General features: G+C 31.0%; 3 protein-coding genes across 11 annotated transcripts; all 3 read right to left on the bottom strand.

Moving 5' to 3' along the window:
* Nucleotides 1-4,056: 4,056 nt before the first annotated feature.
* On the bottom strand, nucleotides 4,057-9,812 carry LOC109802558 (putative protein phosphatase 2C 12). 4 transcript variants are annotated; one of them, XM_083074002.1, is made up of 11 exons: nucleotides 9,563-9,800; nucleotides 8,875-9,180; nucleotides 8,459-8,774; nucleotides 7,592-7,763; nucleotides 6,667-6,820; nucleotides 6,511-6,574; nucleotides 5,887-5,994; nucleotides 5,427-5,552; nucleotides 5,067-5,299; nucleotides 4,779-4,978; nucleotides 4,057-4,685 (listed from the first exon to the last, which is right to left on the bottom strand). In XM_083074002.1, the coding sequence occupies exons 3-11, from the start codon at nucleotides 8,660-8,662 to the stop codon at nucleotides 4,660-4,662; spliced, it is 1,287 nt and encodes a 428-aa protein (XP_082930128.1). In that variant the 5' UTR covers nucleotides 8,663-8,774; nucleotides 8,875-9,180; nucleotides 9,563-9,800; the 3' UTR covers nucleotides 4,057-4,659. The 4 variants fall into 4 exon arrangements, with proteins under 4 accessions (XP_082930128.1, XP_082930129.1, XP_082930127.1 ...); XM_083074003.1 differs by having other exon boundaries at nucleotides 9,036-9,180; XM_083074005.1 differs by lacking the exon at nucleotides 4,057-4,685 and having other exon boundaries at nucleotides 4,839-4,978; nucleotides 5,067-5,115; nucleotides 5,195-5,299; nucleotides 8,459-9,180; nucleotides 9,563-9,812.
* Nucleotides 9,813-11,719: 1,907 nt separating this feature from the next.
* LOC109802561 (AP2/B3-like transcriptional factor family protein) lies at nucleotides 11,720-16,256 on the bottom strand. 5 transcript variants are annotated; one of them, XR_002240109.3, is made up of 7 exons: nucleotides 15,978-16,251; nucleotides 15,750-15,880; nucleotides 15,495-15,672; nucleotides 13,619-13,825; nucleotides 13,160-13,248; nucleotides 12,410-12,521; nucleotides 11,720-11,905 (listed from the first exon to the last, which is right to left on the bottom strand). XR_002240109.3 is itself a non-coding variant. In XM_083074000.1 (6 exons), the coding sequence occupies exons 1-5, from the start codon at nucleotides 16,101-16,103 to the stop codon at nucleotides 13,198-13,200; spliced, it is 690 nt and encodes a 229-aa protein (XP_082930126.1). In that variant the 5' UTR covers nucleotides 16,104-16,254; the 3' UTR covers nucleotides 11,720-11,905; nucleotides 13,160-13,197. The 5 variants fall into 5 exon arrangements, 4 of the variants coding, with proteins under 4 accessions (XP_082930126.1, XP_020219556.1, XP_082930124.1 ...); XM_083074000.1 differs by lacking the exon at nucleotides 12,410-12,521 and having other exon boundaries at nucleotides 15,495-15,669; nucleotides 15,978-16,254; XM_020363967.3 differs by lacking the exon at nucleotides 12,410-12,521 and having other exon boundaries at nucleotides 15,978-16,250.
* A 6,120-nt stretch (nucleotides 16,257-22,376) lies between these two features.
* On the bottom strand, nucleotides 22,377-24,123 carry FLDH (NAD(P)-binding Rossmann-fold superfamily protein). 2 transcript variants are annotated; one of them, XM_020362878.3, is made up of 5 exons: nucleotides 23,714-24,123; nucleotides 23,507-23,635; nucleotides 23,277-23,441; nucleotides 22,881-23,186; nucleotides 22,377-22,757 (listed from the first exon to the last, which is right to left on the bottom strand). In XM_020362878.3, exons 1-5 carry the CDS (start codon nucleotides 23,969-23,971, stop codon nucleotides 22,668-22,670), a joined length of 948 nt encoding a protein of 315 aa, XP_020218467.1. In that variant the 5' UTR covers nucleotides 23,972-24,123; the 3' UTR covers nucleotides 22,377-22,667. The 2 variants fall into 2 exon arrangements, with proteins under 2 accessions (XP_020218467.1, XP_029128051.1); XM_029272218.2 differs by having other exon boundaries at nucleotides 22,377-22,717; nucleotides 23,714-24,112.
* Between the last annotated feature and the right edge of the window lie 2,315 nt (nucleotides 24,124-26,438).

The following is a 26,438-nucleotide window of genomic DNA, read 5'->3' as shown; positions in this document are numbered from 1 at the left end:
AGATTGGTCTAGTTGATGGGTTGGATAATGCAAATGAATGGTTGTGAAAAATTGTAAATATGTAAAGCTATTAAGTGTTTCATAACAATATATAGTATTAATTAATCATGTTATAATTTTTTTTTGTAAAAAAGAAAATTTAAATAGCCTAATTTGTCTCGATGGCCTGACATACACCAGTTTTGGCCAAAAAATGGTAGCTCAAAAAAATATGGGTCAAGTTAGTCTAACTTAAAATAACATTTAGCTCATATAAGTCAGGTTAGGTCAGGTCAACTTGACCTATTTGACACCTCTACCGTGAAGAGTCAATCTAAGTGAATTAGGTTGACTCGCCTTAACACCTCTTAAAACACTCATTAATACTATCTTTGTTCTCTATTGTATGTAAAAATAAAAAAAAAACAAAAAAAAAACACAAACACACACACACACAAATGTTTTGTTCTTAAATATAAACAAATTTCATTCAACTAGTTTTGTTTCATCTAATGATATATTTTCTAAAATATCACTCCTCTAATGCATGACTTTTCAATAGCTCTACTTTGTTTTTTGCATTTATAACAAGGATAATTTAGGAAAAATATTATGAAACTAGTAAAATCTAATGCAAATGAGGTATAATTTTTTTAAGTTGACAATTAGTGATTAATCTACCTCACATGGTGTAACTTTTGTTGGTCAAACATTATTCTAACCCAGATAAGATTTGAATCTAAGAATACTAGATCGACCTCCTTGCATCCTATATTAGACCTTATAACCATTAGATCAAGTGACTAAGTTAAAAATCAATTTGTTTTACTTATAAGAAAAATCAAGGTTATAATAAATAACACAGGGAATACTTATCAATTTTGTTTATCTTTCTTATTAAATTATATTACCCTTTATGCTTATATATTTTTTTTAAAAATAATACTTTTTATAGATGTTAAATAGATAAATAGACTGGTCAAACCCATTTAAAATCTGGTTCATAAAATTTTCATTTTTAACAGGTTAAATAAGTCTATTTTACAAATAAACGAACTAATTTTTCTAATTTGAGTGCAACCCGTAAAGCTCACAAGTATACAAACCTAATTATAGCTACTTTTTTACAAATACTAAAAAAATCAATAAGATTTATTTTCTTTTTTTTTTTACTCTACAAAAATATGAGAGAAAAGATACATAAAAATTAATACAAATACATATATAATATAAAAATTAATATAAATACATAAAAATAATTTATTGATAAATGAGCCACCCACAAGATTCGCAGACTAAGCCTGCAAAATTTCCAAACTTCGCAGGTTGGTAGAAACTTGGCTATTCTTAGACATATGAGGATTACTACATCCTCCGACCGAAAAATTCGAAACACGTTTCCTAATGTTTAAAATATTTATACTTTTTAATAAATTTATTATAAAATAATTATTTAATTTAATATTTTATAATTTAAAATATTTTTTTATGATTTCGGAAGAATTTTTGGAATACAATTAGGAAGATTTAGAATTTTTCTATAGATATTTAAAATAATGGTTAAAACCCTATTTTGGTCCTTTATAATCTTTTTTTGTTTCAATTTAGTCTTTCATTAATTTTTTGTCTCAAATTGGTCCCAAATTAATTAATTGGTTTCAATTTAGTCCCATATTAATTAATTCGTTTCAATGTGGGACTTCCGTCCAAATTATTTAAACGAAGTTAATTTTTAGCCACGTGGATGCCACGTAGATGCATACGTGGCACCCACGTGGATGAGAAAATTCTTTTTAAGACACCTGGACCCGGAACGGCCCGTTCTGAAACCGGAACGGGCCGTTCTGGTTGCAAAATTAAAACACCACCAGTGAAGCAGAACGGGACGTTCTGAAATCAGAACGGGCCGTTCTGCTTTCGAAATGGTCCGTTCTGAAATCAGAACGTGCCGTTCTGGTTTCAGAACGGCCCGTTCCAGAACTGTGAATAAAATATTCTTTACTTAATTGTATTTTTGATATTATAATTATGCAATTTTGATCTCTAAGGTTTTAATTGAGTAATTTCAGTCCTTAAAAGATTATAATTGTGTAATTTTAGTCTCACAATTTTAATCTCTCAAATATCATAATTGTGGAATTTTAGTCTTTCTCATTAAAAATTTAATAATTTTAAAATTTTAATATATATATATATATAATGTTTTAAAACTATATAATTGTTTGTTTATTTAAATTAACGTATATTTTTTTTTAATGTATCAGATGATATATATTTACTATTACTAAATAAATAAAATTTATATATTATTAGTATTTTAATATTACTGATAAATTAATATCAATAATATTTTTACCCTTTTTATAAATAAACTAATAATTTGATAAATATAACTTAATATATATTAATATACTTTTACAAAAATATAAATATATAAGATCACAAAACTGTACAATTGTAATACTTGAGGGATAAAAAATGCAATTAAACCAATATTCTTAATTAATTTTATTAAAAAATATAATAATTAATAAGATAAAAGGAATATCACTTTATAATTTTTTACAACTTATTTAACATTAAAGGAATAAAATGATAAAAATTAATAAGATAAACATAATAAAATAAAATATAAAAAAATATTAATATATTTATTTTATTGGATATAATAACATAATTAAAATATAATTAATAATATATATTTTATAAAATTATTAATATTTTATATATAAAAAAATAAAATAAAACCGTAACGGCCTGTTCTTAAACCGGAACGGGCCGTTCTGGTGCATTTTGGGTGTGTTAATTTTGCACTTGGAACGGCCGTTCCGGATGCAAAATTAACACACCAAAAGTGCATCCAGAACGGCCCGTTCCGGTTTCAGAATGGGCCGTTCTGGGTCCAGGTGTTTTCAAAAAAATTCTCATCCACGTGGATGCCACGTATGCATCTACGTGGCGTCCACGTGGCCAAAAGTTAACACCGTTAAAGCAATTTAGACGGAAAGTCCCACATTGAAACCAATTAATTAATATAGGACTAAATTGAAACCAATTAATTAGTTTGGGACCAAATTGAGACCAAAAATTCATGAGGGACTAAATTGAAACAAAAAAAAATTATAAGGGACCAAAATAGGGTTTTAACCTAAAATAATTGAGTCTGTATTAACGTAGACAGCAGACTAACTACATTAGTCTACGGAGTTGGTTGCATATAACCACCCCTTTGCTAGTTTGCTTTCAATTAGATTTAGCAGTTGAAATGACTACTGAATTATCTTTACCCATATCACGCACTCCATCCCAACAAAAGAATCATAAACAAAGATCACACTAATTATTTGGTTCCCCTTATGAAAATTGATTTTGCTTATTGAGTTCTAACTCCGTTACAAAGAAACAGCATGCTATTCATACAACAATCATGTTCATATTATACAACACCTCCGCTTCTTTTTTTACCTATTTCTCTCTCTCCTTTTTCACATCACCTATTACATTTTTATTTTATTTTCTCAATTTTCTTCTTATCACTTAATTGTGTTATATACCCAAACAGTGTATAAGAATCACTTTAATAAATATATAAGCCTTTACCCCGAAAAAATATAGTTTGTCAACTTACTCAATATCACAGTCACCATTATATAAACTCACAAAAGCATATGTAATGTCTAATATATAGAATCTTTCATTTCTGATTAAATCACTTCTTTTAAAAGGTTGTAAACGGAATTACGGATACATAAAGAGAGATGAGAAAAGTATTAGATAAAATTATTTATTAACTCAAGAAATTGTATTATTAATATTATAACATCAGAGTAAAATTATCATTTATTAACTGAAGATATTGTACTATTAATTAGTAGTATCTAATTGCTTTAAAAAAATGTACTTTGTAAAAGAAAATATAGCATTAGACTTAATAGAGACTATCCAAAATATAACTCGAACCTTTTAAAATCTCTTAAAATCGAGCCGGATTGGTGAGATAAAACAGGTCATGAGAAATAAAGGATTGTGAAGGTGGGGCTTTCCAAACATTTCTATTACGAAAAGTTAATATTGGTATTGTGAAAGAAATTATCGAAATTTAATGCTAATTCAGAAGCCTTAAAGCACGTCTATTATACAGTGGAACTGGTCTATGACGTCTAAATAAACTCCCTTCCTTGTATTAGAACCCCCCACCAAAAAAAAAAAAAAACTAAAAAACAACTAAAAGACCTCCCTGTATAGCACAATACAACAACAAAGACCAGTTTCCTTAAAGCTCGATTTCGTGATTCTGAAGACATATATACAAATGAACAGATCCAGGGAGAACAAAGGAATTAAAAAAGCAAGAATGAATCACCTCCGACGTCCTGCTGTGCATTCCCACTTCGAACACAACCTTTCACACTCTTGGTTGGTTCATACTTCATATTCCTCTTTTCCAAGTCAGTATTCTTCTAACATGCTGCAATTGTTTGTTAGTCTCCTGACTCATACATTGAACAACACAGAAACTCCATATTGATTTCCATGTGGATTTCCAAAATACATCCGTATTCTGAGAAGCCTCCGTGGTAATCTAAGGGACAAAGGGAGTCATTGTTGCTTGGAAGTTTTACCTTCCCCGTTATATGAAGGTTCTTTGTGTCTCAAAATGCAAATGTACATGATAATTCATTAGTCACTTCCACTGCTAAGTCTATCTGAAAGCAAAAGGTTGGAGGACAATTCAATTATGGACATGCATAACCTTAAGGCATCAATGGATATAGAAACGTGGAAGCGTTATCAGAAACCTGATGTTCGCTTCCCTTCCATGGCTTCTTTCTTCTCCTGGCAACTTGAGCAAAGGAAAGGTCCATCCCAGGGTCGCGATCTTCCTGGATTTTGTGCACCCTCGTGTATGGAAATACCCTCCCCAGGTCTTATCTCTATCTGACACACAGCACAGTTAAACAACTTGAACATGTTGCAAAGTGGATATTTTGTTTCTAACCTGCATCACAGACAAATATGTTTCCATGTCAAGAGAGATAACTAGAGAGAAAGATGCTAACATTCACAACACTAGTAAGAAACCTAACCTCTCTGAAAGCATAGCAGACCCTTCCTCGTATAGTTCTTGTAACACATCTGGCTCCAGGTATTGTTTGTCAATATCAGATGATTCAGAGGACTTTTTGCGAAAAATGGACTTAAGCCTTCCTTTTACCTGTTTCTTTTGTGTTGGCACAGAAGTAGGTGGCTTCTCCTGGGCTAATATATCAATAACAATGCATGTTGTGTCATCTCTAAGTCCCTTTGCTTGCACGGCTTCCTGAAGAAAGAGAAGAGACAGGAATAAATGGTAATAAACTAAAAATAGAAGCAGGTCATGCCACAAAATGACACAAGTTACAAGGTGAAACCAGAGCATTCAAAAATTATGTAAAAGACGTTCATACTTTCACAATATGTGATGCTGCTGCATCTGCTGACATGCCACGACAACAATCAAGGGCCATTTCTGCAGTTAGAGCATCCCAGACACCATCACTGCTGATAATAACCCTGCCTCCAGCAGTGGAAAGCTGCAAAAAAACAGACACGAGAGGACAACATAGGAATTAAGCACTTTTAAGGGAAGACAAAATACAAAAGGATTTACAGCATTGTAGCAAGAAAAATTCATTTCGACTATTAAAAGCCAATAGATGATCTCAAAAGAAAAAACGAAAATTCAAGTCCTCTGTATTAATGGATAGAAAATCATGCTATGAAGACTACTTCTGCCTGTGAAGCAGAGATAGAAAATGATGAACTAAACTTAAGTAAATGAGAAATTATATACACACAAGTAAAATTAAGAAGGGAAACATAAGAAAAACAACTAATAAACATAAATCACAGAAAACTTTGACTGACCTTTACTTGCTTTACGTATGGTACAGGAACTATAAATTCACCAACATCCATATCACCAATTGATCGTGAAAGACACAAGCCACCAGGCCAACATCTCAAAGGACCAACCTATAAATATCATTAATCTGGTCAGGCATAATACAACTCAAATGCAAGTTTCTTCCAAAGAGAATCTTAGTATATGGCGAAGGAAGGTAGTCTAAATATCATCACATATGCCCGGTATAACACTGAAAATGTAAACAGTTTTCCAAAAATATTATAAAAATCTAACAACATATGTGATGAGTACTGTTAAGACAAGACACGATCCTATAGCTAGCATCAATTATCTTGCCTCTCAAGTCTCAACTCTACATGGTAATTGACCTAGAGTATTTCTTAATCTCTTCTTATCTAGTTTAACTGGCCATGCATCATGTGCAAAAGAGTAGTACTGCTATTGGTAGAGGCATCAGATTCATTTGAGAAGCACTTCCACCCACTGCTTTGATTTTAGCAGTGATGATGGCCTTTTTTCTTGCCGTAGGAAGGGAGGGGGAGAGGAGGCGGGATTATTGAAGCTTCTCAGGAAACCAGTGCAATCTGAATTCAAAAAGAGATCACAATTAAAAGGAAAAATACCTCTGTGCCTCCACCTGTATTTAGACGACCAACCTCACCCCCACTAGAAGTGATGCGGACCCTCCTGATGAAAGGAAAAGAAAGGATGAGACTGCTGCAATTTAACGGAGCAATTCCAAGCAGTTGTTCATACAAAACTTTCCAGTAACAACTTACTCCTCTTCATTGCTTTCTAGTCTATGGTCTGCTGACAAGTAATAAATTCCACCTTCGGAAGACTCAAGTATGCAACGGGAATCACCAACTGATGCAACTGTTACAACCCATCCTTCTATAATCATAAAGGTTACAGTTGTTCCTGATGTTTTTGCTGTACAAAAAAATATAATAATATATAAACCAACATACAAGAAAAATATAACAAAAACTTCAGAAGTACAAGACCTATCAATGACAGCTCAGTTACAAAAGCTTTTGATCATTTTTATTAGAAAATGCATGTTCTCCAGCAACTATATATATATATATATATATATATAGTTGCATTGACTCAAAGGTCCAAACAGCTAAACGATATTAAACTGTTCTCAGTATGCATTAGACAATTCTAAGCTTAAGCTGCAGAAAATTTAGTACATTTTCAATTTCTCTTGACAGGGTCCATTAAACAGCTCAAAAGGACCTAGGCTAGTAGCAATGAACTAACAGAGGTTAGAAAAATATTAACAAGGTTTCCCGATATTGTCAACATGCTCAGCATGCATTCTACCTGCTTTCTTTGTTTTTAACCTGTTATTCTTTAATTTTTGGACTTTGAGAAATGGGAATATTGACAAGTTATTTTTGTAAAGAATAATTCTTAATCTTCCTAGAAAAATTTTCCCATTAACCCCCCATACATACTAGATGAAAACGTATTGAATACTTTTTATATTTCCAAGACATCAAATATACTTACTATTTTTTTTCTGAGAAGGAAACATTTTATTTAAGTAGGAGGTCACATAGGTGATATAGCAATACTATCTGGTAATATTACATTATCACTATGAAGATTCCAACTGGAATACATGAATTTGCCTCATAGCCAAATAATTAATAGAGGCAAGAACAAACACAACAAGGAAGTAACTCGTTATACCTTTCTGTTGAAAATCTTTATCAGTTTTTACAAAGCCCGCAACCAAAGCCCTAGGCAATGCTTCTATCCACTCATCTCTGTTAAGATCAGAAGGAATCGCACTTAAAACATTGCTTAGAAGATTCTCCTTGGCATAAATAGCAGCAGCAGATCCATTATGTCCATCGAATAGCTGTAAAACTTCTACATCAGAGAATGCAAATGCAACAACATAAAAGGTGTACAAAAAAGCCAAAACCAAGAAAAGAAAGAATAGTATATGTTGCTATAACATAAGCATTCATTGAGAAAATGCTAATATATTCTTGTCTTCAACTAATACAAGTGAATAAGAAAGAAAACACAGATAAGTTGCTTTCACGTGCATACAAACAAAAGCTAACTATCAAGAATATGGTCTTCTGTGTTGATACAAACATTCTATGCAATTAGTTAGTGGACAAAATTTAGATATGTTTTTTGTGGTGTTCACTAATCAACTAAGTAACATATGTTGATCTTCAATGCAAACCTTTATCATGTTAACAATGTAAAACTCCAATTCTGATCGGAGAACATCCTAAAAGTACATAATGAACTGCATATAAATTATTTTCCTTGCAAAAACTTTTTTGACAGTCTAAATCAGCCAAGTAGATCAAAGCATCAACTATAAGCAAAATTAAAATACATTTGGCTTTAAATACTAAGTAACTCAAGAAGAAGTAGACAGTCAGTAAGGTGAATGCATTGTACTCGTCACTCACACACACACATTGACTTGTGATGCACCATAATCACATAAAAACACGCTGATGAGTTACAATCCATTAAATCTCAACTAAAAGAAAATGTGATGGCATGAGAAAGAAACATAACACAACATACTCCAAAAACAGAATACGTAGAAACCCCATCTCCGACGACTCTTTGGCATTCCGTCTTCAACAGCGTGAAATCCTCGCCTTTCTTATTCTCGCTAGCTTGGCCGTGCACAACCACCACCTCCGGCTTCTCAAATTTCTCGTTGGCCAACTCGCGCTTCAGCAGCACCGAAAGGGGAACCGTTTGGTGTCCACTCCGAGCAGACATTGATGGTTGGCGATGATAAACCTTAATTTCCTCGAAACTCGAATACGAAACACCAATGCGTTCCTTCTGCTTTAATCCTCCATGTGATTGTGTCGTGGGTCACAACAAAATCCTAAAATACGACACAATCACAGACATTAATCAATTGTGTTGATGCCAATTCGGCATTTGTTATAACAAGATGGCAATGCAGTTCATGGTCGGAAAACAACGTTGGATTAACAGAATGGGTGAGATGGAGTGGTCGAAAAACGCGGATCCCGGGGTTCTGCAAAACTGGCTTTGTTGATGTATACAATACAACACAAGACAATAAAGCTTAAAACACAAAACATAAAACAAACAAACAAACAAACAAATGAAATGAATGGACCGTTTCTTTTTCTTTCTTTCCCCCAAAGACGGTGAATGATATGACATGCCCAAAACGCTTCGTTTCATTTCCTCGGCTCGGCGCCACCCACCCTCCTCATTGTCAACGCTGTAATCACTCTTGCGCCGCTCTGTCAATTACCCACCTGTACTCAATTTATTTTACTTTTTAATTTCAAATATATTTTTATAAATAATATTATTTATCAAACATGGAAGGAAACAATAAATCATGCTCGTACCATTATGACATATATAATTTATGGGAGGAAATTATTTTGTATGCGCGGTAATTCTCATACGAATAATCGATGCAATTGCAATTGGTTAAAGTAAAATTTATTATATATCTATACTAAATTTATTAATGAATATATATAATAAATTATGAATTATTAAAATTTATTGAGATTTTCTTAATTTGAAATAATTACTGACGGTGGAACAGCTAAATTCCTGGTATTTTCCTGCACCACATAGAACGCAGTTGAATTTGTGGAACAGACTATAAACAGTAGTTTCACTTACCTCAAAAGGCAACAGTGCTTGAGAAACTTTAGTGAAGTCTAGTCTATATCTACATTTGTAACATCGGTATATCCAAATTCGTTCGCAATCAGAAGGCCCTACATTTTCTTTTTGGGAATTTCCTTATCCACGCGATTAGAATTTGTGTTGTCTTATCATCTCACACAAATTGCTTAACGTACTCTTTCTCTTCTTGCTTTTTCCACCTAATTGCCATTGGAGATAGCCAATACAAACAGAAGATCTTCCAAAATATATTTTGGCTGGCAAATGTCTAAAACTATTGTTTCGATGGTCACTTGATTTAAGGGAAAATATATATTTTGCAGTATATATTAATTATTAATGGATTTCTCCTCCAAAGTACGTCCTCTTCTCAAAGTATTTGCATTTTCTCGAACCATATAGATCAATTAAAATCAAGCAACTAAAGTGTCTCTAACTCATAATATAAATATAATAATTTCTCATATGAATATTTCTGTAAATGCTAAGAATTCAAATTACATATTTTATTTATCTCGTTAAAAGTAACATTTTTGTTAAAATATTATGGTAAAAGTGACAACATTTTTTTTATTAGGTTTTTTAGTGGAACAAAATTCAGTTATAATTCCTTAAATGTGATTGGTGTTATTTTTTAATTAGAGTTAGGTTTTTATGATATAATTTTTCCAACTTTTAATATATATTTATACATATTATCTGTTTTAATGTTCATTGGATTATTACGATTATATTTTTTAAAAAGGACTTTGATCGATTAAGTAAGGAGAATATTTATAAGTTATTATTAGTCTCGACTCTTAAACAAAGCGAGACTTTTTAGATATTTCGAAACAGAAAATAATTTTAATCACATTTTAAGAATTGTAACTAAATTTTATTTTTATAAGTTAAAGAATTATTTTTTATTCAGTATATCTTAGAAAACAATTATTGATTTAAAAAATCATGATTTTTTTTAATAAAAAATGAATAACTGTTTCACCTTGAACTAAGAAAGAGACGAAAAAAAGTCCAAGGTTGAACCTAAACCTTTAATGCCGAGAACGAGAACCCCCGCAATCATCGGCGCTTGTCATAGTAACAAAACGGGTGCCGTGCCGCACTGCTATTGGCGCGTCCACACCATCGCCGAAAGGAACAGACAATCGAAGCTAATGGATCCTTTCTTCGTTTGTTTTATTGTTTAGGATAGGGTTTTTTTATTATCACGTAGAGTAAATAATTAATTTGGCTCATGAAAGTGAATATTAATTAACATATCATACTTTCATATTTTTATTTAAAATTTTCTTAGTTTCAAGAATTAATGTTACAGTATCCCAATCCAGTTAACAATATCAACATAACACAGCATTATGCTGGCGTATGTGACTTGTAAGCGTGAGGTCGGCGTGAAAGGAGTGAATTATGATGCATAATCTAATCAGCCACTTAGAAAAATGAATATAAAAATGAGAGCCAACTTTTGATGGCTGATAGTGATGGCTGAGTGAGTGAGGCTGAGCCTCATAGTGAGATGCTAATTAAGTTGTAAATTAGAAAGCCAGAAAGACTTGTTCTTGTAGTACATGCTTTTGCCAGCTGTAAACACCCCACATCACCTTTCCAACCAAGTGTTCCCATCAAATAGATATAAATATATGTATACATCAGACTTCAAATACGCGTAGTCCACCACAGCTATTCACTGCACCTCCGCCACATGCGCTACTTCTAAATCAATAATGCATCACCTTCCTTATATTTCTCTTACTAAAAAAAGCCTCTAATAACTTCCTCTTCCTCATCATACACACGCGTTAAGTTTGCTTCCTTTCTTATATATATAGCATCAAATACTCAACAATGAAAAAAAAAAAAAAAAAGAATTTGTGATTGTAGTTATAATTTTAAAAAGTAGAGTGAAAATAAAAAAAAAAATTAAATAAACATTAAAAAATAAAGAAGCCGAAGATTAAGTTAGATTAAACAAAGAAACAAATGATGGTGGCATGTTTGCGCATCAGCACATGTGCGACAAGACTAATTTCTGCCTTTGTGCCCCTGGTTTAGTTTTGGCCAAGGCCAGCTATATTTGTTAGATAGAGTCAACAAATTCACATTCACCACACCCAACCACAAAAAAACAAGCACTATAACAATTACGTATTCAAGAAAATTCGTCATGGGATCATTCTATTCATTTTAGATATAGATACTTAAGAGTTCCCTTCACATACAGATATAAACATGTTCCCCAAAGCAGAATTAGACTTCATACGTCAGCCAAACTACAAGTGTATTAAAACTTGACCAAAAATTGAACCCAAGATGGAACTTCCATTGCACAAGAACCTGCAATACAAAACTAAATGAATTAATGAATAACGCATTCATTGAATTAATTTTAAACTGAAACAGAAACAAACTTCCACTGCTTCAAGACTCGAATACGAACAACGTTGATCGAAGACAAAAATGGAACCAACTATCCCTTTGACACGCACAAAGACCCACATGCATGTATCTTTAATACAACATACAAAAATTTCAATATATGACTGATTGCAACCACCGGACAAAATGTGACAGGGAAGTTGGAATTTAGCGTGCCTAACCTAGCCCTTACCCTTGGAAGTCACTAAGAAACTCTATTTGATTACAATTAATTACGAAAAACTCTTTCACTGGTGCAATAAACTCCTATTAGTATCTCAAGTATCCCCTTGACATGTTCTCTCACCCAGTGCATTTAGTGGCATCATTTTACCTTTCTAAATTATCAAATGACAATGATCTTTTCAGAACCTAATGTGATTAGTTTCTCGAATACATATACAATTGCAATATAATACTAACCCATTCTAGATCTCTTGTTAAATGTATGGGAACTTGACTTAAAGCACGCAATGAATGGTCATGGCTATGATCTTAAAAGCCAATAGAGCAACAGACTATTCTCATCCTGAACCTGAAAAAGGAAAGGGTCATTGTTTGTATTCGTCCCCTGTTATTGGGAAAAACCTAAGTCCCACATCGACTAGAGATTAGGCAATTGAATAGTATATAAGTGAAAAGCAACCCTCACCTTACAAGCTGGTTTTGTAGGGTTGAGTTAGGCTTAATCCACTATTCTAACACTTGTAGGCCTTTTCTTAGTTTGTGTTATTTATATAGGTCTCCAAGTGCATATCCTTTCTAACATTACAAACTTGTTGCTTAATTTTTCATCCCTAAATTTTTATCAGATCACCATTATTGATGTCCAAAAGCCCCAGATAACAAACCTATATTTGACGATCATACATCAGCAGAAGAGACCCAAGTTGTATCTGTGTCCTGATTTTCTTAGTTTGTGTTATTTATATAGGTCTCCAAGTGCATATCCTTTCTAACATTACAAACTTGTTGCTTAATTTTTCATCCCTAAATTTTTATCAGATCACCATTATTGATGTCCAAAAGCCCCAGATAACAAACCTATATTTGACGATCATACATCAGCAGAAGAGACCCAAGTTGTATCTGTGTCCTGATTTTCACTTCATTTAAAGGTTATATTTACTCTGGATGTAACATGATTGATTATGTTTATGAAGAAAATAATACCTAGATTAATTTTAATGGCTTCTATCTCCAACTGCAATTCACTTAAGCTTTTTATCCTCTGCAGGACTATTTGCTCTAATAATGTACACCTGAAAGAAAATATTAGGCAACCACAGTATGTATCAAGATTAGTGAACTCATACAGTACACCTGTGACACTAGGAGAAGCATATTCATGAATTCAAAATGAAAAAAATAAATGTAGCAATATTGAGATAGCTCAAAAGGGAGCAAGTACAAGTAGTAACCACTAACCACAGTCCACAGCACATGAAAATAAAATGGCAGCACATTTTTTTAAGTTCTAAAATATAGTCAAGGACTCGATTATATTTATTAGTCAAATCACAATTTTCTTTTCTTATTAACAATCATGAATACCACTCACATAATTCAAAAATATGATGAATGTTTTACCACAAGGGCATGAATAAGCCAATATGATCAATATTTAATCACCTTGAATGCAGTGCGCTTAATTAACTGAAAAATTAAAGCGTCCCCATCAGCTAGGTCATGAGCAACCGCAAAACCTTTCCATCCACCACTAAGTCCTGTTTTTCGTGCCAAATATATTGTTGGGTACTCGTTCCCATCCTCATCAATCAATGTCATCACTTCGTCCCCTTTTGGAAGATTGCTCTTGCAGAAATGGACTGGAAGGCCCTGTTGTCAACGATTGCACAGTGATTAACCCCATTTTAAATTGCGCTTAGAAACAAAACGCATTTAACTGAGTCGCTTCTGCAGTATTGGGCAATACATTTACAGTTAAACCAATTTGGTTGTGTTATAAGGGCATCAACTTTTTTTAGGAATCATATATCCCAATCCTTGTGTGTTTTAAACAATACTTTACTTGTGAAGATTAAACAAATTATAAAATTTAGGAGAAATCACTCAGAAGTCTTTTTAAGTGACACTCACACTGCACCTACTTCCCTCATGTATTTAAAGCCTCTTTAGTTTAAAAGAAATTTTGAGAGTTTTTATTCAAGAAAAAACTTTTTATTTTCAATAAAAAAAAATATAAAAAAAAAGTCTTCTAAACTTCTATCCAAACAAATTCAGTGTGATTGGATTGCAGGATATGGAGAAGACTATTCCTTCATTGAGTGAATGCCCGATAACCTTGGGTACACCTTGATTCCAATTCAAACACACCTCTAATAAAAACATGCATACCTATTTCTTAATGTTATCTCTCATAAGGGTGAGTGTATTTTAAAAATTAGAGGTGTTAACATCATTTAGGAAGACTTGTCAAGAGACATCAGAGAAGACAAGTGCTATTTTTTTTTTAAAAAAAAAATTATCATGATTCCCCACTTCATATATTTATGTTTACACACAAGATTACATGTTATGAAAATATTGTAATATAACTTTTGAAGGAACAAAATTAAAAAGCCCACTCTTATTGTAATCTTTAGGAGTGTTTGAAACACATAAATTTTTTCTTTTTTAGAAATGTAACGTTGAGAGTCTTAAGTTTTTGCGTTGAATCTGTTATTAAAAAAATAATATTTTTAAGAACAATTGTTTCCTAGAAATGGATTTATAAAGGGATGAAAAACTAACTTTCTCAAAGCAAAAATAAAGTTTTAATACAATAAAAATGTTACATTACTTTTATTTACTTATTTAATGTTTGAAAATTCATGATTCATGTAATATTTTAAAATATTCCAAAAAAACATTTATGACTAACTAAATAAATTTTAATGATTCTTAGAAATAATGATTACCAGAATTAGATATTAATGATTTTTAAGAATCATAATTACCAAAATTCCTGATTTTCATGAATCATGATTATTGAAAAAATTTGACGTTTGCACCTCTTAGCAAATATTGTAGAAAATAAATAAATTTCTAGACTTGTCAAACATCCTATACTTATATTATATAGTTTGCACCCCTTTTCCTCTTTTCCTTTTTGCTAGTATTAGCCATTACATCTATGATCTATCACTCTCTATCTTTCTTCTATGGTATCCTATACATTCTTAGGAGCTAGGAATGTCAAAAACATATTTAGTTTATTCATCAAATTGACACACAATTCAAAACAGAAAATTACTGATAAATAAGAATGAAACCATGGTTATCAAACACAATAATTTGAATAAATGTAAACAAAAATAATAATAATATAAAATGACAACGTATTATTTGTACAAAGAGACGCCTGAACGAAAGGGCATAAGCTAAGCTCCAATGAAATGAAGCTACCCATTTAATGAAAAACAACTTAATCTTATAGACAGAAATTACAAAAATGAAAGAAACGTGGTTCAAAAGCAATAAAAAAGTGGATATAGTTTTATATTACCAGCCAGAATCCCCCGCTGATGTGGGACTGGAGCATTGTCTTTATAAAGGTGGGATATTGAGATTCCAAATCGGACATTAACTTGTCTGCTTTCTCCAATGCTTCTTCTCTGGCTTCATCTGAAGCATACACCCGATTGGCATAATCCCTGTGCTTGCTGTAAGTTCTACCAAGACTTCTACAAAAACGAATGGAAAAATATGTCATTTCTTTTGAATAAAGTAAAATGAAAGTTAAGGCTAATGGAGAAGCAACCTTCTAGGTATTGTGACACGATCAATAACCACCTCTTTGTAAACGGGTGAGGGCAAGTTGGCCACACGGCTGGACCTCCTGACGACAACAACCTCTTTCTCAATGGTGCGACTCTTAGCATGCTGCTTCAGCTGCAAACAACAAAGAGTGATGGATCATATAATATAGATGAAAAATAAAATGATATTTAATGTAACATATAATATAATGTAATAGATAGTTACATACAGGGGAGGATTTGGAAGGAGAGGATTTGTGAAGAGCTTGAGAGAGCAGAGGGAGATTGAGGGCTTCCATCCTCTTCCTGTTCTCTTCCAACCTCTTTCGCCGACTCTCCTCGTACGCTGCCACCATTTTTCTCTTTCCAGAACAACACAACACCCGCACCGTTACGATGTTATTTGTATATATCGTAATGCTGTGGTTGGGTTTGGTTTATGAATTGTGAACTGAAATGGCATTGCATTTACAGTAGTCGACCGTTGTATTCCCACTTCCCGATGCACCGTGTCATTTCCCCAATAGTTGTATTTCTAGCTAAGTTTCCTCATTCCTGTCACTATAATTTAAAATGTTACACTCTTTTTTTTGTTAGTGTAAGGGGAACTTTTATGTAAAGGATAATTTTCGTATTAAAAGAAAAATTATATTTTAAAATAAGTTTTATATAAGTATTAATTATTTTTTATTAATATTTCTAATAGTATTATGTTAAAATTTGATTGTGTTACATATTTTTTTATTAAAAAATATTAATTATAAGGTTAATCATATCAAATTATTATTATTATTTATTCATTTATTTGTTTTTTTATATTAGTATAAAGTAATTTACAGATACATATTATCAAACAGAAAATATTATGAGAATATAAATTTATTCTCAAAAAATAAATTTTTCACATGAGTCGATCAATAAAATGTTTTTGATATATAATCCATCGCATAAAAAAATCAATTTCATATGAATTAAAAATAATTAAATACATTTAATTTTCATAATTTACATAAAATATATAATATGTCTATTAAAATGTTTTTAATTGTATTTGTTATAAATAGTATTTTATTTATTTTTTAAAAAATATTTTTAATTTAGAGGGTGTATTATATTTTTCTTTTAAAAAAATAATTGCAATAGTGATCGAATTAAAATCTTCACATTTTTACTACTTCAATTTCTTTCTTGGATTACTTAGTTAATTATAATGGTCACTAAAAAAATATTAATTTTAAAATAATAAAATAATTTAACTCATAATAAAAGGTAAAATTTGAATTCAAAATAAATTGTGACCGACTATGGAATGATTTGACACATCACAAAAGGTAAGAAAAAAATAGTAATCGTTGATAGAAAAATGTTATACTATTTATTTTTTAAAAAAATTATAGATCTTCCAAAAGTTTCTCCGAAACACAGTCCGAATTTTTAAAAAAATAATTTAAACATTAAAATATTAAATTAAATAATTATTTTATAATAAATTTATTAAAAAATATGAATATTTTAAAATTTGGAACTTTTTCATTTTTTTTTAATATATAGAAATTCTCTTTTTTAAAACCATAATTTCAAATTTTTAGTTGTGATACAAATACACTAACATATACAGACTATGATGAAAAGAATATAACTTTATTAAAAAATATATATAAAAATATTTTTTATATGAAAATAAAGAAAAATAGTGAACAATGATGTACATTCTAGAGTCAAAATAGTAAACAATGATGTACATTCTAGAGTTTTATTTTTGATTTTTTAGATTTTGTATGATAAAGAACCTAAAATATTTAAGTGTAATAAAAATATCAAAAATAATGATAACTTAATTTTTTATATTATAAATTTATTTATTTAATTATATTGTTAATAATATATATATATATATATTATTTTTATTATATTATATAGATAAATAAGTTAATTTATTAAGTATACCAAACTATATTATTTCATTTCATTAAAAATAAATAAATAAGTGTTAACAAATACTATTAAACACTTTAACAAATAGATATTTTTTTTTATATATTATATATTTATGATAAATAATTTATATTATGGTAGAATGTTATTTTTATTTATTAATAATTTATTTTAAATATATTAAAATTTAATTTATAAATAATTATGAAAAAAAATGAATTGGATAAGAAGTTAAAAAAAATCTCTAAAAAATTCTTTCGTCAGAGAAAAATTCTTAAAAATGCATTCTTGCAAGATAGAAATTCATATTTAATATATATGGTTAATTATTAAAGTTAACAAGGTTAAAAAATAATGAAATACACGAAAAAGAGAGAGAAATAGAAATGTGAGAGAGAGGGAGGGAAAAGGGAAAAAGAGAAAGGAAGAGGGGAAGTGAAAGAGAGAAAAGGGGAGGGGAATGAGAGTGAAAATGAGAGAAAAAAGCAAGAGAGAGCAAGATAGTGAGGGAGAAAGAGAAATAGAAGAGAAATACTTTGAAAAGATAAAATTCAATTATATATTTTCTTTTAAAAAATGATATTATGATCATTTATATAATTAAAACTTTCCCTCTTAATTGGAAAAATTATATTCTCAACTCACTTCATAAAAATGTTTAGTTGGGAAAGTGTGATAAAAATTATTCTTAGGAAACAATAATTATTTGATTTTTTTTAAATAAATGTCAAACATGAGAAACTAATATTCTCACTCTAAGATTCCCAAAAAGACTAAAAACTTATACCCTAAAAGCACCCCTTAAAGGTGATAAGTAACCCTCCTTAATCAGATAAAAAGTGAAATTTTGATGAAACACATTTAATATTTGGATTTAATGTAGCAACAAACACTTTTATCTACGAGCAAGAAAGACAAAGATAAATAAAATAGTTCTATGAGAGATGTTCAAGAATTTGTAAAGATTATCTTCATGAAAATATCTATATAAAGAAGTTTGAAGACTCGGAAAGAAAAAAAAACAACATTGTAAAAATTTTATTCATTCTTTATATAAAAAGTTTTGTACTTAATTTGATTGCATCATGTCTTAAAAGTAAAACAAATTTTCTAACTTTAACTTTGTGTTAATGTTCAAATTTCAATATCTTTCATAAAGATACAAATATTCTCATAAATCACTTTTGACTCAACCTAAGTATTATTTGACTTGTCATTTCAAGCATTCTTCATGCTTCAAGCAATAACAATAAGTTAAAAATAGGAAATCACTTATTGTTTTATTTTACTTTCAAGACATGATACAACTAATTTGAGCACAAAGACATTGAAAAAATGAAATGAATTTTTTTGCCATTGTTGTTCTTTATCCTTTGAGTCTTCAAGTTTCTTTATATAAGTATTTCATAAAGATGTTCTGTTAGTCAAGAAGTCTCATATAACTTAAGAGGGGGGTGAATTAAGTTTTCTTATTTTTCTTCTCTTTTACAATTTTTAAAGATGCCTTCTAAAAATTTATTTATTTAAGCAAAATGTATGTAATGATATAAAAATTACTCAACCACAATTAAATAACAAGCAAGTAAAAGTGTAGGGAAGAAGAATTGCAAACTTGATTTTATACTGGTTCGGCCAAACTTGCTTACATCAAGTCCTCAAGTCTCCAACTTGAGATTTTCACTATTCTTGTAGTACTTACAAGACTTGAATTCTCCAACACCTTGGAATACCCTTTCCTAGTGTTGAGATTCAAAAACAACAAGGTGAACAACTTTTTCTACTTTACAGATCCAATGATCAATTTGGAATTACAGAAGAACTCTCTTTTAAGAGTAGATATTACACCTTTAAATATCTTAATGAACTCTTAGAATAATGCAAATGAATTTGGCCAAGAAGTTTTTGTAAATGTCTTTTTCACAATAAAGTTCGTAACCTTTTACTAAAAAATTATAGGTATTTATAGACAATTATTTTTTAGGTTGTGTCTTTTCATGAAGAGTTATAACTCTTTATAATTTTTCAGAAAAGATACTCTGATAATCAATTACAAGACTTGGTAATCGATTACAACGGTTTTAAGTTCAAAATGTTTGAAACGTTGTATCATTTAAATTCAAATTTTGAAATTTCATCTTCTAGTAATCGATTACAATGACTAGTAATCGATTACTAGAACCCATTTGGTATTCAAAATTCAAACTTTGAAGTTTCCTTGCTCTGGTAATTGATTACATAAGCTGGTAATCGATTACTAGACAAATATTCTTATATTTGTTACACAAACTTTTGATTATAAGAAACTTCTAATTTTCAGTCAAAAATATTTTTGTAAAATCTTTTTTAACACTCTTTTTGCTTTCTTTTCAAACAACTTATTCTTATATTTCAAAAAGATTAAGTTTAGGTTTTCTTGAAATTCTAATTTTAATGGCCAAGTAAAATTTGCAATACTTTTAAAAGTTCATTTTACATATTAAGCTAAGTAGTCAAAACTTATCTAGTTATTACTTGAAATTTTTCTCCTTGATCAACTTGCTTTATCTTGACCTTTTGTTTTCTACAATGCTTTGACATCATCAAAATCTTGTACATATGTTCTTCCACATGTTCATTGCATATCCTTCTTTATAGTGAAAGGTGTCTATTAGTGTATTAAATGTAAACATTAAATGTATTTCATCAAATTGTTATTTCTTATTTGATCACGGAAGTTACTTATTATTCGAGACTTTGCACATTTTTGAGATATTTGTTGCGTGTGTCAATCAAAAATAATTTTATCTAAAACTTTGCACATTTTGTGATATTTGTTTGTCCTTTCTATGATGAGAAACATATCTCTGTTCCTTTTTTAAGCTCAAGCACTAAAGAAATTTATATTCCTTCGATTTATTAATGAATAACAAATAAAGTTGATAATTGTTGTTGGAAAGAAAACCCAATGTAGTCTCCCTGTTTGGGATTCGTTTTCTCTAGTTCTTCCTCTCATGTAGGTAGACCCCCTCGTGATCCTCCTGATGGAGCAATTCCAAATGTCATCTCCTTTCGGGACAAATTGACAAGCAAACCACCCTTGCATTCAAAAAAGAAGAAAGATATTTTATCTTGTAATCTTTTGAAGGTGAAATTTGAAGAAGGGAATCTTCTACTCCCTAAGATTATTGTTGATGAGAATTATTTTAAAGAATTGTGAGTCGTGGGTTGAGACTCTAGTCATCAAACTTATGGGAAAAAATATTGCATATCCTATTATGGTATATACGCTTAAGAAAATATGTAAGTTACAAGAAGGTTTTGATCTTTGTGATAGGAGCCTCTGGATGATCTTTAGAAGCTACGTATTCCAGGAAAGATTCACTTGCTTTTCTAGCTCATACTTCACGACTCTTCCAAATAACTATACTTCTTTAAAAAGAAATCGTACCAAGTCAGATAAATTTCAAGATAATTCTATTGAGAGGTGTCAAGCGTCGTAACTGTCAGTCAAGCCCTTTTGCTTTTTAGGCTTAGGATTGGGGGACAAGTATACCAAGTTAGATAAATTTCAAGATGGTTCTACTGAGAGGTGTCAAGCACCGTAACTATTACTCAAGTCCTTTCGCCTTCTAGGCTTAGGATTAGGGGACAAGTGTATCATCCCGGATAAATTCTGTGATGGTCTTGTCGAGAGGCTTTGGTCGAGATCTTTGACCGAACACGCTAAAGGCTAAGCCGATAAGGGATATCAAAGGATCAGGAGTAGGCTGATTTCTTAATACAAATTACCTCCCTAAAGGATATCAGAATAAATCCGTTATAGAAGGTCATATCTAGAATAAAATCTTATATTTAATAACCAAAGATTACAGTATTAAAATCACTTTAGAAAATCTCAATATTTTCGAAACCCATAAGACCCACGAATAAGTAACTATAAAATCTTGAACCTTAAATCTAAGAGGACAAATTACACTCTTGAATGCTCTGGCTTTGGTGACTCGCCTAGAATAAATCCTAGACGTCCTCCAAATCCAAACAGAAATATTTCAAACTCAGCTGCTTTTGTCCTTCTTGTTTGCAAGATTAGGATGATGTCTTGCCTTGTCTGAGAGAGTGCCCTCATGCTAAGGAGGTCTGGACACATTTGGGGCACTAGCTCACCCCAGCTTTCTCTCTTCAGTTGCGGTTTCTTGGATTTGGGTTCAACTGGCAAATCATAACAGGTTCCTATTTGCTACAACCTGTTGGTGGATCTGGAGATGGCCCAACAATCACCTTTTTGACACTGAGATATGGAATATTCGTGATATCTTAAGAATGATTCATAACTTATATGATGATATTATTTTTTCTCTAAAGGATCAGGATCAGGATGTGATCTCTCCTCTTGATATGTTTTCTGTTGAGGGATAGTTGTTTTTTCTCATATTTGTAGTGAATAAAAAAAATTTACTTTTGAAATAAAACTCATAACACTTGTAATAAAATATTAGTCAAAATAAATAATAAAAATATTAAATTAGCATAAATATTAAACAAAAAGGTATTTAAATTGATAGTATGAAGATAAATTAGAGAAAAGAATGTAACAACTAAACGATCAAAACTAATATTGAATGAAGCAAAAATAACATCTTATTACTTCAACTCTACTATGATTTTCCTCAATTGAAAATAATTTTAATTTGGTAATCAAACATCTTAAATTTGAGTTAAACTAAATTTAACCAGATTCATTAAGGTTGACTATAATTTGACCATCAAACCAAATCCGTACATAAAAAGAACATATTTATATTCTACTACAGTTTTCTTTTTCTTTCTTTAAATTATCGATATTGCTCTAGGTGAAGCCTTGATAAGTACTAGTAATAATGTATCGACCAAAAAACAACAGAAAATGATGTTGTCATGAGTATGTTATCAAGCCCGAGTTCTTCAACCAGAGAAGTACCTCCACAAGACCTTCTTTCAGGCTTCTGGGCCTATAATCCAGCTCCCTTTTAGCTTTGTCGCACGAATACTCCCACCGATGTCTCAAAACATGTACAGTCTGCTCCATAAAATAAGACCAAGAAGGAATTGGGGATTATCTGGTGTAAGAAAATGTTTTCCTTTTCTTTTTAGTACTTATTTTTCAAAGCAGAACCTGTCTTGCTTTATTAAACATCAATAGACCTTTTTAGATCAGCATGGAATAAGACAAGAGAGCTCACCGGTGGACTGATGAGAGGTAGCTTTCCAGTGATTCTAGCGAAGAAAACCAAGAGCCAGCCATAGGCTTCAATTAGCCACAAAGGGATGTTAAGCACTGGTCTCTTCGTATTAGTAATCACAGCAGCCATATCAAAAACATGATTGAACGACGCATTTTCCCCCGTTAGTAGATACCTATTCCCACCTTCTCCTTTCTCTATTGCTGCAATGTGCCCCTCCACCACATCCTCCACATGGCTGAACGAAAACTTGTCACTCCCATACCCTATGTAACCAGGCAATCTACCACTAAACCGTTCCACTATCTACCAATTCAAATCAATCACAAAACATAATCAATTGAATTTAATTAAATGTCATGGAAATCATATATATCTAAATCAATTTCCGATTACCATTCGCGCAACAACGTTTCCTGCAGTAACCTTACCAGGCCCGTAGATTACTCCGGGATACAGCAACACTATCGGCACACCCTCCGACGCAGCTTGCAACGCAATCTTATCGGCAGCTACCTTCGATTTCTCATACTCCGTACAGAAAAACTTCTCATGATGAACCTGCAATTGCAATTCCAATCGGAATTGAGAAAAACAATAAACACAAAGACAAATCGGAATTGTACCTGATTCTCATCCGCTATGCCTTCATCAGTCGGTCCTAGAGCGAAAAACGACGACGTATAGACGAGTTTCTCCACCGTGCGAGTCTCCTTGACCGCCGCCAACACGTTTTTCAATCCCCCGACGTTAACCTAATTGAAAAGAGAAAAACGATTGGCAAGTGAGACAGTGAGTTAGGGCGATAGATGAGGGGAATTGCAGCGACTTACGGAGAAGAATTTGGAGGGGTCGGGGAGCCAAGGTTCGACGAGGGCGGCGAGGTGGAAGACGACGGAGCAGGAGGAGAATGCGGCGAGGAGAGAGGCGTAGTCGGTGACGTCGCCGTAGAAGATTTCGATGTGCGAAGAAAGAGCGGAGATATCGCTGGTGGACCTAACGAGGGCCCTCACGGAATGGCCTCGGCGGAGCAGAGCGTCGCAGAGTCTTCCGCCGAGGTAACCGGACGCACCGGTCACCAATACCTTCATTCTCTGCTTCTTGCTTTGCTAATTGCTACCTCTGGTGCCCGAGTCTTGACTCTTGAAGAATTCCACCGTGCGATCTGTACTCTTAAACACTGTTTTTGTTGTTTTGTTTGTCATGGGACGGAATGTGCTTTTTTATATATATAAATCATAATTATCTTCCTTTGGAACCAATTCAATGATCTATATAATAAACTTCTTGAAACATTTATTCCATGCAAGACCAACGCCTACATATTTTCCATAACTCTACATGCATAATGAAGAAGAATTCAATATTCACAACAATGACAACAAGCTCACACCGGATTAAAATTAATTCACGTGTTTGTCAATTTATAAGAAGTAATTTAAAATATTTTATGTATCAATTATATTTAAAAATATTTTAATTAAAGTTTCATTAATTAATGATGATAGAGTCAGGTCTCGAGTAATATTTAATGGTGAGATTAACTAAATTTATAATTCTTAAATTTTTTTAATTAATACTAAAAAATTTAGTATTAGAAATAATCTCTCGATCAAATTAAATTAGTTTAAGATAAACTATGAAATAATAAAATAATAATAATATCATTGTCATTTCTCATTACAGTAGCATCATTTTATAGTTTAAGTTTTAATATATCAATGTGTTTTTTCTAAAAAAATTTAAACAAAAAACTTTTAATATAAATATTAATTTTATGTTGAGAAAAATAATTAATTAAATAAGTTATTTTTATTTCTTAAAATTAAATATTTTTTTACAACTTTATACCTATTATAAAGGGAATATCATAATATGTAACTTTCTTTTTATCTCTACTTTTTAGTGAATCATTATATTCCTTAAATATTAAAAAACTATACCTATTATAAAAGGTATACCATGAATTCATGATATGTAACTATTTTTTATCTCTACTTTTTAGTAGAGCTGTCAAAGTGGGCTATAGCCCGTGGGTCAACACGACCCACCTTGAAAACGGGCCGAGCCGGGCCAAAAAATGAAACCCGTGGTGGGCCGGGCGGCCCACTTGACCCACTTACCAACCCATCCCCTAAACCCACTAACAACTCACTTAACTATTTATTATTATATATGCATTATTTTAATAAGATATCATTTTTTTTATAGATAAAGATAAAATCAATGTTAAACAGTATGAAATTTATCTATTCAAACCTCTAATAAAAATTAATATTGATGAATAATCACTCTCATGAAAGATTTTTTATTTTTTATTTTAATTTTTTAAAGTTGCACACTTATTAATTTAATTTTAATGTTGTATCCATGATATTTAGTTTAATAATTTTTATTTTAAATTAAATATTATTTTATATTGAAATTTATTTTAAATTATAAATTTTTTTTTTAAATTAGGTGGGTTGGTGGGCGGCCCGTTTAGCCCACCAACCCGTGGTGGGCCGGGCCAGGCTAGAAAATTTGCATAATATATTTGGTGGGCCGGGCCGGGTTGGCCCACTTAAAAAGTGGGTTGAGGTGGGTCGGGCCAAACGGACCGGGCTGGCCCGTTTTGACAGCCCTACTTTTTAGTAGACCATTATACCGTTTGAATATTAAAAAAAATAATTTTTCATCCTCTTTTAATAATCATTCATAATTATCTAATATCTTATCTGTATAATTATTAGAGACATAACTTATTTATTAATTTATTTTCAATTTTTTCCTATTCATATGGGCAACTTGAAAGAAAGTTCTCTTAGTTTTTTTCTTTTAATTTTTATTATTTGTTAAGTTTTTTCTCTTTTATTTTTATCACTGTTATTTTTTTTTTTATTCATCTATACTCACCTATATATAAGTAAAAAAAATGCTTAAAAAATCTTAACTCAAATATAAGCAAATTTTAACCAAGTCAAATTTATTTAATATTCTTAATCCAAAACTCCTAAGACAATAAATGAGAACATTATTTGTAACAATCTATCAAGTCTCTATACTTAATAGTTCATAACTAGTTGCGAAAAAACAAACACAGCTAAAATTACCTAAGATTTCAGACACTTACGAAACCTGAATATACATGTCATAATATATATATATATATATATATATATATATATATATAATATCCGAACATAGTAATCATTACAATATATAGTATGAAAAAGAGTCGTAGTTGTCGATCAAATAACACTATTATCAACTAACTACTCTAGGGTAACCCAAAAGACCTGCATCGCCATCCCTAATATGGCTACAAAAGTTTCACCTCTAGCCTATCATTGCTATGCTTCTTTTCAAGTATGACCATTATAGTTTAATTATATGGAAAACATGCAAGGATAAACTAGTATTTAAAAGAAATCAACATAAACAATATAGATGTATAAGTAACTATACTATCAACATAAACAACCAAACTTGCTTCAACATAATATCAATTAACAATTTTTCAACACAATATAACATGTTCTTCAAATTGAACAACACAACAATAACCCTCAATATAAC

This window comes from Cajanus cajan, chromosome 4 (genome assembly GCF_000230855.2).
Source record: "Cajanus cajan strain Asha chromosome 4, NIPB_CcT2T_4, whole genome shotgun sequence".
Classification (NCBI taxonomy): Eukaryota; Viridiplantae; Streptophyta; class Magnoliopsida; order Fabales; family Fabaceae; genus Cajanus; species Cajanus cajan.
Note: the sequence above shows the minus strand (reverse complement) of the source record. Positions and strands in the feature narration are given on the sequence as shown.